Raw genomic sequence first — 13,477 nt, 5'->3', positions numbered from 1 at the left:
GGCTTTCAACAGAGAGAGCAATATGGGGACAGGGGAGTTCAACTGCAACGCCACAACTTCTGATGTGAAAAGGGCTTTAGAAATACATTTGATTGATTGAACTTCAGTAAGAGACGAAAACCACATAAAAGTGCATTCCACCCCTTCATAGTGCTGCCTAACACTGCATAGCACCGGCAGATTGATGACGCAGCTTAATCCATTGGGGTCAGTGGGAAAGATTCAGTGGCACGCTACGCCTCATTCCACGTCAATGTCCTTCGATATTGACTAACTCATTTCCCCACTTCGCCACGCGTGGGGCAGGGACACTCGTGAGATGAGATGGTGAGGATAGGAAGAGGGGGAGTCAGAGAAGGGGTGAGGCTGGGTAGGGGAGGGTTGCGTGTGGTGCGTCCCGTTGGAGTGAAACCACCAGTACGGCTGGTGTACTGCTGCTGCTGACACAGCTGGGCCCGGGCACTGATTCCAGCACCACCGCCGCGCCGCACTCCTGGAATGTACCAGGCCGTGCCGACGGGGAGTGAAACCATAACAAGTGCAGGAAACTGATCAGCACACTCTGGATTTCACGCCGTCCGCAGGACGCCTGGCGAGGACTCTAGAAACCCAGATGTGTGGTAGAAGAAGAAGTCTTCATCCCAAATGGCACCCTATTTCCTTCACGGTGCACTAGGGGATAGGGTGTCATTTGGGACTTGTTTCAAGAGAAACCCTCAAACCTAGACCTCAGACCTCAAGCCCCAGATCCCAGAAGTCCACCCACCGGGACAGCTGCTTACAACAATTACTTATCTACGTGTTCCTCTCTGGCTGTTCCCAGCCTTTACTCTCCTGTACCTGGAAACTCACACATGAAAGCCCACCAATAAAAAGTCACACTGAGCTCACTCATCCACATCAGTAGCTGGCAGCAGAAGATCTGAAGGTATTGATGCCCAGGTTGGTGATTGAAGGCCAAGACGGCCCATGACAAATCCTCCTTTATCCTCAGATTTAAAAGGAGATGTGGGGGTTCGGCCCGAAAAGCTAATGGCCTTCCTATGTCAACCACCCACAGAAAAATAAATATGTCAGAAACCTTGAGGACTAGGGAGGCAATCTTGAGCTGGCTTCAATTTGGCCGAGGAGAGACTGATGGGAATACCATATGAATTCACTCAGCCCATGCGTGTGTGTGTGAGAGGGAGAAGTGGAAAAGACAGACGGCAAAAGGAGAAACAGTAAAAAGAGTATCTGTTGAATATGTATCTTTGCATAAACCCAAGGTCATATCCGCTCAGCTTCTTCGAACACTCAGAGAAAAAAAGAGACAGAGAGTTCAATGGTTATCTGGGTGACTCCGCACATATGTCAGTACTTGTGTCAAGACACCAAAAGCACATATACACATTTCAACATGTGGTCATAAAATGTTAGTGGGACATGTGTGTTGATATTACACCTTCTAGCTTTGAATATGACGATCCCAAAGTCTTTGTGCTGGACAAAATGCCCGAGCTAAGCTTGAGTTCACTCCGATCGCTCTCACTCTGAAATTCAGCCATCTTGTCCTGAGAGAGTTTGGATATGCTGAGAAAAGGTAGAAAAGGGTGGTTGGCTCAATGCTCTGCGAATACCTGCCTTACGGATCAGCCTGCATTTCATGAGAACACCGGGACTACTACTGCCAGCTGTAGTCCCAAAATGACTGGAATTCCCCAAAAGAGGTTTAACGGAAGGACATACTCAAGGAGGAGGAAGTCTGATAAACAACTTGAGAGAGACAAGGTAAACAAAAGGGACAGAAAAACTTACCACAATCATCCCTTTCACTTTCAATGAGACATCGTATTGTAAAATCACCCTCGTCCCAGACTATACCATTTGAGGACAATGTCCTTAGTATAACACCAGGACAACACCAGTGCCACAGTGGAAGAGATATTTTTGGGGGGCCAGGGTATACCACACAATATATACAAAAGTAAGCGGACACCCCTTCAAATTAGTGGATTTCGCTATTTCAGCTATGCCCGTTGCTGACAGGTGTATAAATTAGAGCACACCGCCATAGACAAACATAGGCAGTAGAATGGCCTTACTGAAGAGTTCAGAGACTTTCAACGTGGCACTGTCATAGGATGTCACCTTTGTAAAGTGGAAACACCTAGGAGCAACAACGGCTCAGCCGCGAAGTGGTAGGCCACACAAGCTTACAGAATGGGGCCGCCGAGTGCGGAACCACATAGCGTGTAAAAATGCAACACTCACTATCAAGTTCCAAACTGCCTCTGGAAGCAACGTCAGCACAAGAACTGTTCGTCGGAAGCTTAATAAAATGGGTTTCCATGGCCGAGTAGCCACACACAAGACTAAGATCACCATGCGCAATGCCAAGCATTGGTTGGAGTGGTGTAAAGCTTGTCGCCATTGGATTCTGGAGCAGTGGAAACGAATTCTCTGGAGTGATGAATCACACTTCACCATCTGGCAGTCCGACGGACAAATCTGGGTTTGGTGGATGCCAGGAGAACACTACGTGCCCGAATGCATAGTGCCAACTGTACATGTTGGTGGAGGAGGAATAATGGTCTGGGGCTGTTTTTCATGGTTTGGGGTAGGCCCCTTAGTTCCAGGGAAGGGAAACCTTAACACCACAGTATACAATTACATTCTAGACGATCCTGTGCTTCCAACTTTGTGGCAACAGTTTGGGGAAGGCTCTTTCCTGTTTCTGCATGGCAATGCCCCGTGCACAAAGCGAGGTCCATATAGAAATGGTTTGTCGAGATTGGGGTGGAAGGACTTGACTGGCCTGCACAGAGCCCTGACCTCAACCCCATCGAACATCTTTAGGATTAATTGGAACGCCAACTGCGAGCGAGGCCTAATCGTCCAACATCAGTGCCGACCTCACTAATACTCTTGTGGCTGAAAGGAAGCAAGTCCCCGCAGCAATGTTCCAACATCTACTGTAAACCCTTCCCAAAAGAGTGGAGGCTGGTATAGTAGCAAAGGGGGGACCAACTCCATATTTAAGCCCATGATTTTGGAAGGTAATGTTCGACGAGAACACACGTTTGGTCATGTAGTGTATTTTTGGGCCTCATAGTTGGAATCACCAAAGTCTATGTCTTTAGGCCAAACTCCGGGTTAAAGTCATACAATGTTGGTTGAGAGTCACCCCTATGCAGTTTAGAAGACACCCCTCTCCATCGAACCTGATGGCTTCAGGGATTTAATACTCAAGCTAGGCATAGAGAAATATAAATGGTTCATTTACACTATAGTTTAAAAGTTACAAGCACTGCACTTAATGATCATCATGCAAATAGTTATTTTGTACAATAACAGCTTCAGAGTGAGGAGACGGGCTTATAAGAGCATGGTAGGCCAGGCCAACAGCTGCCATTGCCTGTGTCCCAAATAGAAACCCTATTCCCTATATAGTGCACTACTTTTAGCATAGTCCTCCCAGGGCCAAGAGCAGAATCCTCCCTGGTTGGGTTGCACAGAGTTCAGCAGCTACTCTCCTCAGCCTGGCTCTTCTCTGCTCCTACGAGGCCTTACACATGTCCAGAGTTCATTTAAATAAATGTAAAAGCGAAACTGGCCTTTGCTATTTGGCCTCGTTCCCTGAGAGCTCTCGTCTAGTCTGGATGCGTCCAAATTGGCACCCTTTAATCTTCCATGGGGCTCTGGCCAAGAGTAGTGCACTACATAGGGAATAGGGTGCCATTTTGGACACATACAATGAGTGGAGGGCTGGCGTCTCTCGATGCAGCGCGCTCACACAAACAGGATGCTTCCTCTCAGGTGATACCTTGATGAGAGAGATTGTGTTTTAGCACAGTCTGAGTTCATCTCCACTGGTGCTGGGATAAACATGGGGGACCATTCCTCCCTCTATCGCTTCATCACTCCATCCTCCCTGATGGACCTGAGTCACACTATGTGTGGATGACTAATTCTGGACTGAAGCATCATCCTCCAGACTTTTTGGATCAACAGAACAATGGCAGAGTACTCTCTCTCTCTCTCTCTCTCTCTCTCTCTCTCTCTCTCTCTCTCTCTCTCTCTCTCTCTCTCTCTCTCTCTCTCTCTCTCTCTCTCTCTCTTCTCTCTCTCTCTCTCTCTCTCTCTCTCTCTCTCTCTCTCTCTCTCTCTCTCTCTCTCTCTCTCTCTCTCTCTCTTCTCTCTCTCTCTCTCTCTCTCTCTCTCTCTCTCTCTCTCTCTGTCCCTCAATTATATTCAATGCAAGGGGCTTGCCAAAGCAAGTTAAATAGATACTAAACAAAAGTTAAATAAACAATAAAACATTAACAGTAAACATTACACTCACAAAAGTTCCAAAGGAATAAAGACATTTCAAATGACATACTATGTCTATGTACAGTGTTGTAACCATGTGCAAATAGTTAAATTAAAAAAGGGAAAATAAGTAAACATAAATTTGTGTTATATTTACAGTGGTGTTTGTTCTTCACTGGTTGCCCTTCACTGGTTGCCCTTCACTGGTTGCCCTTCACTGGTTGCCCCCCCCCTTCTCCTTTTGATAGTCCTCCCGGTTCTGACCCCTGCCTGACTCTGGACTACTTTCCTGCCTGCCTGATCACCCTGCCTGCCCTGACTTGATTCTGCCTGCCCTTCGGTGCCTTTTGGACTCTGAACTGGTATTGACCCTTTTGCCTGTCCACGACCATTCTCTTGCCTTAACCTATTGGATGAATAACTATTGTAAGACTCCAACCATCTGCCTCCTGTGTCTGCATCTGGGTCTTGCCTTGTGTCATGATACACTGTAGTATTTCACCCAAGACGTATGGGAGTTTATCAAAATTGGGTTCATTTTTGAATTCTTTGGATCTGTGTAATCTGAGGGAAATATGTGTCTCTAATATGGTCATACATTTGGCAGGAGGTTAGGAAGTGTGGCTCAGTTTCCACCTCATTTTGTGGGCAGTGTGCACAGGCTGTCTTCTCTTGAGAGTCAGGTCTGCCTACGGTGGCCATTCTCAAAAGCAAGGCTATGCTCACTAAGTCTGTACATAGTCAAAGCTTTCCTAAAGTTTGGTTCAGGTACAGTGGTCAGGTATTCTGCCACTGTACTCTCTGTTAAACAGCTTGGAAAATTCCAGAAAATGATGGCATGGGTTTAGAGGCTTCTGATAGGCTAATTGACATAATTTGAGTCAACTGGAAGTGTACCTGTGGATGTATTTCAAGGCCTACATTCAAACTCAGTGCCTCTTTCCTTGACATCATGGGAAAGTCCAAAGAAATCAGCCAAGACTTCAGAAAAACAATTGTAGACCACAAGTCTGGCTCATCCTTGGGATAAATTTCCAAATGCCTGAAGGTACCACGTTCATCTGTACAAACAATAGTACGCAAGCATAAACACCATGGGACCACGCAGCCGTCATACCGCTCAGGAAGGAGACATGTTCTATCTCCTAGAGATGAACGTACTTTGGTGTGAAAAGTGCAAATCAATCCCAGAACAACAGCAAAGGACCTTGTGAAAATGCTGGAGGAAACAGGTACAAAAGTATCTATATCCACAGTAAAATTAGTCCTATATCGACATAACCGTAAAGAACGCTCAACAAGGAAGATGCCACTGCTCCATAACCACCATAAAAAGCCAGACTATGGTTTGCAACTGCACATAGGGACAAAGATCGTACTTTTTTGGAGAAGTCCTCTGGTCTGATGAAACAAAAATAGAACTGTTTGGCCATAATGACCATCGTTATGTTTGGAGGGAAAGGGGGAGGCTTGCAAGCCGAAGAACACCATCCCAACCGTGAAGCACGATGGTGGCAGCATCATGTTGTGGGGGTGCTTTGCTGCAGGAGGGACTGGTGCACTTCACAAAATAGATGGCATCATGAGGAGGGGAAGTTGTGGATATATCGAAGCAACGTCTCAAGACATCAGTCAGGAATTTAAAGCTTGGTCGCAAATGGGTCTTCCAAATTGGACAAAGACCCCAAGCAAACTTCCAAAGTTGTGGCAAAATGGCTTAAGGACAACAAAGTCAAGGTATTGGAGTGGCCATCACAAAGCCCTGACCTCAAACCCATCAAAAACGTGTTGGCAGAACTGAAACTGTGTGTGAGCAAGGAGGCCTGGAAACCTGACTTAGTTACACCAGCTCTGTCAGGAGGAATGGGCCAAAATTCACCCAACTTATTGTGGGACGCTTGTGGAAGGCTACCAGAAACGTTTGACCCAAGTTAAACAACTTAATGGCAATGCTACCAAATACTAATTGAGTGTATGTAAACTTCTGACCCACTGGGAATGTGATCAAAGAAATTAAAGCTGAAATAAATAATTCTTTCTACTATTATTCTGACATTTCACATTAAAATAACGGGGTGATCCTAACTGACCTAAAACAGGGAACTTTTACTTGGATTAAATGTCAGGAATTGTGAAAAACTGAGTTTAAATGTATTTGGCTAAGGCGTATGTAAACTTCCGACTTCAACTGTATATGTTGAAAATGTGGGGCTTAAGCTGCATCCCTGTCTCACAACTGTGGAAAGAAATGTGTTTTTTGCCAATTTTAACCGCACACTTGTTTCTTTACATGGATTGTATAATATCGTATGTTTTTCCCCAACACCATTTTCCATCAACTGTTTTATAGTGATCTGTTTTTTTTCTCTCTCTCTCTCTCTCTCTCTCTCTCTCTCTCTCTCTCTCTCTCTCTCTCTCTCTCTCTCTCTCTCTCTCTCTCTCTCTCTCTCTCTCTCTCTCTCTCTCTCTCCCCCTTGAGGGGTGTTTCTGTCTTCCTCTTCTCTCTTTTACTCTGTATGTATGTACGCATGAGTTTGTGAGTGTGAGTGTAGACGGTGTGTGTCTATCAGTGACTGAGTGAATGTGTGTTTATGAAGTTGTGACATCCTGACCCAAGCAGGCTGAGATTGCTGCTTTTGGACCAGTGGCGAGGTTGGATCGCACACGCTGTCAGCCAGAATGAGCTGTTGTGTTTAACCCTGCGCGGTCCAGACAGGAACGCATCACTGACCCCCCTGACCCAAAGGCAGTGGGGAGACAGACTGCCTGGTGTCTGTCCCTATTCCCTATATGATGCATTCCTTTTCACCATAGCCCTGTGGGTAGTGCACTTCATAGGGAATGAGTTGTCATGTGAGACGCATGCAAAGTATCACACGACGGTGATAAGGGAGATTGATATTTCTCTCAGTGGGGAATTGAGTAAAGACAGTAAGGAGAGTTGTGCTCTACTCACCGAACCTCTTGTATCCAAAAGACTGTACTTCCTCCTCGTCTGCAAAATCGTCTGTGGGCATGACAACAGAGACATGTGTGTTACCATGAGGTCTGTGAGAGAAATCACACACGGCAACGAATGGACCGTGTAGCCTATACTCCATTGGTTCCAGAACAAAAACACCATATAGATCAAGAAGATGGTACAGTCACATCACACACTGAAATCAACTGCGTGGGCTGATAAGTGTCACTACATTTACCGCAATGGAAATACGTTTTGACTTTTTTTGTGTCATCCTCAATGATTTTAAATGCGTTATGATGTGGTTGTATTGTGTATTGAATCATCAACTAAATATCTCTCTCTATAAACCTTCATATACACTGCATTATTGCATCCCAAATGGCACCCTACTTACTGTATACGGTCCTATACTACTATAGTATATGGGCCCTGGTCAAAAAACATTTGACACTCTGAATATATCAACTCCCCAGAGGAATGAGTACCCCACCCCACCTCAGCAAAGGTCAGGACCGAATGTTCTCCCCGAAACTGTTCTGTTACCATGGTTCTCTCTGGTTGAGAGACCTTGTGATATAACCAAGCATTTTCAGCCTCAACTATCACAACAAAAATGGCAAGATCCTGGAGGGACTGTTATATGTACACACGTTAGCACTCCATGTTTCACAGGGAATCCAGTGTATGTGATAAAAGTACAACTGACACAGACTGTTTATAATATGATACTTCCGGCATGTCTGAAGAATTATGCAGCACCGGGGATGTGTCCACAATGGCACCCTTTCCCCTGTCGTGCACTACTTTTAACCAGGGCTTACAATGGCTGTAGTCAAATGTAGTGCACCATAAAGGGAATAGGGTGCCATTTGAGACGTGACCCTAGGTAACCAAATGGATGCAGGACACCAACAGGCATTTGCTTCAGCCCAGGACACTACACAAATGTCTTTCTCTCTGGGGGGCGAATATATAGGCCTTAGTCAGCACATAGCTTTATCATCGTGGTATGTTATAGAGGCTATAACTCCCCATCAAGAGCCTCTTTCTATGTGGAAAGGAGACAGGAGGACTCAGGCCTGTAAAAGCCACAAGCTGCGGTTTCTCTGGGTTGTTGACTTTAAACCCTAATTACACTTTGCCACACTACACTGCACTCCACTTACACTAGAAGCCAGTGCAGGGAGGCTGCAGAAAGATAAGGACATCACTGACAATGGCTAGCAGATGTTGGAGAGGGAGAGATGCAGTTTTGACTGGGGGCAGTGTGAGGGGGAGGGGAGAAGGAGGTTGAGGAGGGCGGTAACACTACATAGAGAATAGGGCGCCATTTGGGATGCAAGCCTGTGTGACAGAGAGGTCCAAAATGGACATATGAGATGTTCTACAGTAAGACATTTCCTGTATTTTGTTTTACAATAAATGACTGGCAGCACAGTAGCTAGTAGGTTACTGTAAATGTACAGTAAATTACTAGCAGCACAGGAACCAGTAGATTGCCGTAGATTTACATGACCTTTACTGAAACAGAAATTTACAGCATATTACTGGACCACCTGACTACAGCAACATGCTGTATTTCTCAAATTTACAGTGGTTTACTGGAAGCACAGTGGTTAGTAAACTGTTGCAGATTTACAGCCCAGGCAGCTAGTGCCAACGATAGGCAGTATTTCTGTTACATGTATTTGATATAGGTATTTCCATATTTTCAATACCTATATTGAATACCTGTATTTTCTAATACAAAAAAAAAACTTACACGGTGCTCGCTTAACGACAACATTTTCGGTAATGGTAACATCCTCTTTTTACTTGCCATGATTGTGATATGTACTTGTTGATCTTCCTTAGTTCAATGCACTGACTGTAAGTCACTCTGGATAAGAATGTCTGCTAAATGACAGTGATGAAATAAATAACCTATCACAATAATAGCAAGTCAAAAGTTACTGAGAATGTTGTTGTAGTTAAGGATACATTGGTCTTCAAGGTATTTTGTATTTGTAACAAGGTACCTTTTGATGTCTCTTTGCCCATCTCTGGCTAGTGCAAAGTACGTTACTGTAATATTCACAGTAACTTGAAGCTACTGTAATGTCCGAGCAACTGTAATATCCGAGCAACGATACAGTACAATACTTAAACATTTGCCTACTATTGTCACGTCCTGACCTTAGAGAGCCTTTTTTATGTCTCTTTTTGGTTTGGTCAGGGTGTGATTTGGGTGGGCATTTTCTGTCCTTTATTTCTATGATTTGTTTGTTTCTATGTGATGGCAGGGACAGCTGTCTATCATTTTCTCTGATTGGGAATCATACCTAGGTAGCCCTTTTTCCCCCTCCTTTCAGTGTGGGTAGTTAACTTTGTTTGTGGCACTTAGCCCTGTTAAGCTTCACGGTTGTTTCTTTCGTTTGTTGTTTTGTTGGCGACATTTTAAAATACAAATAAAATGTACGCTCACCACGCTGCACCTTGGTCTACTTCCAACGACACCCGTGACAACTATACTGTATGGAAGTAAATGCTACTGTAATCGTAATATTGGTATTTTACTGTAATTACACGGGACTGGTGCAAACAGGTTGACTGCTAGGCATTTGTATAGTACAGAATATTTATGAATATTTGGTGTTTTATATCGCTTGCAAAGACTTCCAAAGTGGCTGTGACTACAGCGCCAAGCAGACCAAAAGGACTTGGCAAAAAACTCAACCAGTAAAGGTTTAAGACTTGCTGCCACTCTGATCTGTACCCTTTACACATGAAATGATTAGGGAACTTCAACCACATATCAGTTCAATTGCTACAGCATTCTCACTAACGGATGCACCAAATACCGTAGAGCCACTTACAAGTCACGCCAAAATATGTTGAGCTAGCGATTCTTTCCCCTCCCACAACATTTATCCCAAAACTTTGTCTTCATTTAAAGAATGCTGCAAAAAATATATACAACAACACAGCAATACAGTACTTTATGGTTAAAGCTGCAATATGTAACTTTTTTGGGGTGACCTGACCGAATTCAAATAAAAATGTGAGTTATAGATATGTAATTTGCATTAAAAGCAAGTCTAAGAAGTGGTAGATCTGTTCTATGTGCACTATTTCTTTGCCTCCCGTTATTAAGTTACTTTTGGTTTAGTACCCCAGCTTCAAACAGCTGAAAATACAATATTTTTAGTTATTAAAAATATATTCCACAGCGGTTTAGATGGTACAACGATTCTCCACACTATATTTGTTTTGTCACATCAATTGAAATTAACCACATTTTAGCAACCAAGAAATGGCAGAGCAATTTCAGCATATTGCACAAATTTAGCCCCCATAATGCATTGCTGTTTACAGTACTGTAATATAGATTTACAGTAGGTCTATGTACATCTTTCGCTGGAAACTTACAGCAATTGTTACAGTGATATTGTTCCCTGATCACTTTTGAATTTGAGAGACACATCTATCTGAGTACTACCATCTATGGTGTTACGTTTGATTTCGCACAGGTAAGATAACAAAACGGTTTTTCGCAAGGGAGTTAACATAACTATATAATGGAATACATCGATTTATAAGGAGAAAATGACAGATCCATGTAAAACACAAAAAATAATCAAATACGCAATACACGTCCATGCATAAAATATGGTTCAAATTCCACTTTACTAACATTACTGCAGCCTAGACCAAAAGTATCACTGCTATCGTACATGTAAGTCAAATCACCAAGGACCAAATTATCAAACAAAGACAGCCACTCTCTCATTGTCCAACCATAGAGAATGATGCGACTGGCGGAGAAAGGCAAAGTCATTTCCCAACGCAGCTGAACTCCACACCACAGGCTCTTAATCTCATCCAGATGTGCAACACACAGCCCAACGCACAAATAAGCACGCACGCACACATATACAGAAACCCGTGAATTCATCGAAATCATAGTTTAGCTACGACTTCAAATTTCTCAAAAACGACATTTTAAGATGAACATAACTGTGCATAACACATACTGTACCTTTCATGGCGTTATATAAATCTGTTAGGAGTGTAGAAGAGATGAGAGTCTCTATGTCACTTTTAGCGCATCTCAAAGTTCCGTCCAACCGGGCAGAGTTGAATTAGTTGCTTTGAGAACAGAAAACTAAACGTGTACACAAAAAGTTCAGCTCCCCCAACTGCAAAATGTAATGATTGCGCACGAACCGCTCCGTTTGGGCTATTTGTTCATCCCGAACATCCCGTTAGAATGTCATTGTTCCGTTATTTGCATACATAGTTGAATAAAATATGTAGCGTGCGTTGGAGAGAAATTTAAAAGTTCACGTATTCGTAATATTTTGTGTAGCTCTGTAAAATGTACCCGTGGCTATAGTGTTAGGTTGTTGATGTCTTCTTTCCAGTACGCTGCGCCTGCCACAATCACAAACCCACAAAAATGTCAAAGCCAAAGGAAGTCCCGCGTCTGGAGCCCCGTTCTAGCAGCAAACCACGTGTGTTCTACATCTGTCCGACCCCCCCCCCCCCCCCCCCCCCCACTCCTCGCACTCCTTAAAGGGGAAAAGGTGAGGATGCTTTTCAGCGCGAACTCTGGGACCCTTGTGGAGCTGCTAGCAGGAGATGAGATTAGATTACTGGCTTGATGGCGATCGCGTCCTCTGGGTGAAAAATCTGGTACTCATTAAAGACCATTTCAAAGGGGCTGCGGAGGGGGGCTCAACCAACATCACTGGACCAACCTGGGACATTAGACAGTGCACTGCATTTTTTTTGTGTGCATTCTTTCTCACTTCAAGTAGTATTTATAGGATATTAGACAAAACAGTTGGAATGTTCAAAATCCATCCACTCTTTTATAAAGTTGTACATTTCCACTACCACCAATAACTATTATCACCCTTGAGAGAAGTTACTACTCTCACAGCTGGGAATGTTGCTAGGAATGCCAGACCATTTTATTCAGCCTAATGGGAACCCAAACACAGACCTTATACCCTCTTTGGTTTGTGGCCCCTGAAATGTCATGCAGTTCGCTGATCAAATACACAGGGTCTTCTCGGGCTAATTAGGACAACAAGACAATGAGTATCTTTATCTTATCTTAAAGCCACATGTTTTACTGAGTGTCAATGGGAGTACACGCGGCGTTTCTGTTTTGTCTAAAACGGCCCAAAGTAATATAGAGTCACCTACGTTTGGCGCTTATGTCCACATTGAACAAAGCATGAATTGTATATGTGTGTGTGCGCGTGCTTATGTGCGCGTGTGTGTGGGTGTTTGTGTGCGGGTGCATGCATGTGTTTAGCGGCAAACTCCCTTGGTGTTCGCACTCAAACTGATCCTCTGGCACGCGTTCAGTCACAATCTGATTCTACAAACAGATCGATTTCAGGGAAAAACTGAAAATCCCCCAAGCTTTAAAGAGCAGCCACAGATCACCTCGTAAAGCTTCCGGTGCATTCCAAATGGCACCATATCCTGTTTGACAAGGGCCCATAGCGCATTATATAGGGAATATGGTGCCATTTGGGACTCAATTTTCTTATTTATGGATAGAGCCCATAACCAAGCCTAACCCAGGCTCAGTGTTAAGGGCTTGGGTTATGACACAGTCCGGAGGGTATCGGCTTCTAGATCAGTCTGAAATAATTTGAGGGGTCATCCAGTGTTTTCCATAGGGCTGCAAAACTGTTTTTTTATTTATATTTGTAACGTTTTTTGTGTGTGTTTTTTACTGTTGGCTATAATTGGAGCAGCAGGTTGGTATTAGTTCCCAGGTAGAGATCAGGGCTTGCTGATAGAAAGCAGTTGAGTGGCAGGTAGTCTATATACCAGACTCCTGCTGGGCCTCATTTAGAGGTTGGGACCTCATTTGCTGTGTCAGGGCTCTGTGCAGTACAGAGGGTTCATATTAACCAGGCAAGAAATACTGTGCCTTCAGTAAGTATTAACACCTCTTTACTTTTTCCACATTTTGTTGTCTTACAGCCTGAATTTAAAATGTATTCAAATTAGAATTTGTGTCACTGGCCAACACACAATATCCCATAATGTCAAAGTGGAATTATGTTTTTCGAAATGTTTCAGAAATGTATTAAAATTGAAAAACTTAAATGTCTTGAGTCAATAAGTATTTAACCCCTTTGTTATGGCAAGCCCTAATAAGTTCAGGAGTAAAAATGTGCTTAAGAAGTCACTAAAAAAGTTGCATGGACTCTG

General features: G+C 43.7%; 1 protein-coding gene across 2 annotated transcripts in view; it reads right to left on the bottom strand.

Moving 5' to 3' along the window:
* The window catches only part of LOC124039791 (collectin-12-like), a 66,931-nt gene extending 55,189 nt beyond the window's left edge, over positions 1–11,742 (bottom strand). The window contains exons 1-2 of one of the 2 annotated variants that reach the window (XM_046356173.1): positions 11,277–11,742; positions 7,250–7,300 (exon numbers count right to left, since the gene is read on the bottom strand). In XM_046356173.1, coding sequence (XP_046212129.1) covers positions 7,250–7,300; positions 11,277–11,283 — 58 coding nt within the window. In that variant the 5' untranslated portion in view covers positions 11,284–11,742. Of the gene's footprint in view, positions 1–7,249; positions 7,311–11,276 lie in introns of those variants that run through there. The other variant, XM_046356172.1, reaches the window with a different exon arrangement.
* Between the last annotated feature and the right edge of the window lie 1,735 nt (positions 11,743–13,477).

This window comes from Oncorhynchus gorbuscha, linkage group LG07 (genome assembly GCF_021184085.1).
Source record: "Oncorhynchus gorbuscha isolate QuinsamMale2020 ecotype Even-year linkage group LG07, OgorEven_v1.0, whole genome shotgun sequence".
NCBI lineage: Eukaryota > Metazoa > Chordata > Actinopteri > Salmoniformes > Salmonidae > Oncorhynchus > Oncorhynchus gorbuscha.
Note: the sequence above shows the minus strand (reverse complement) of the source record. Positions and strands in the feature narration are given on the sequence as shown.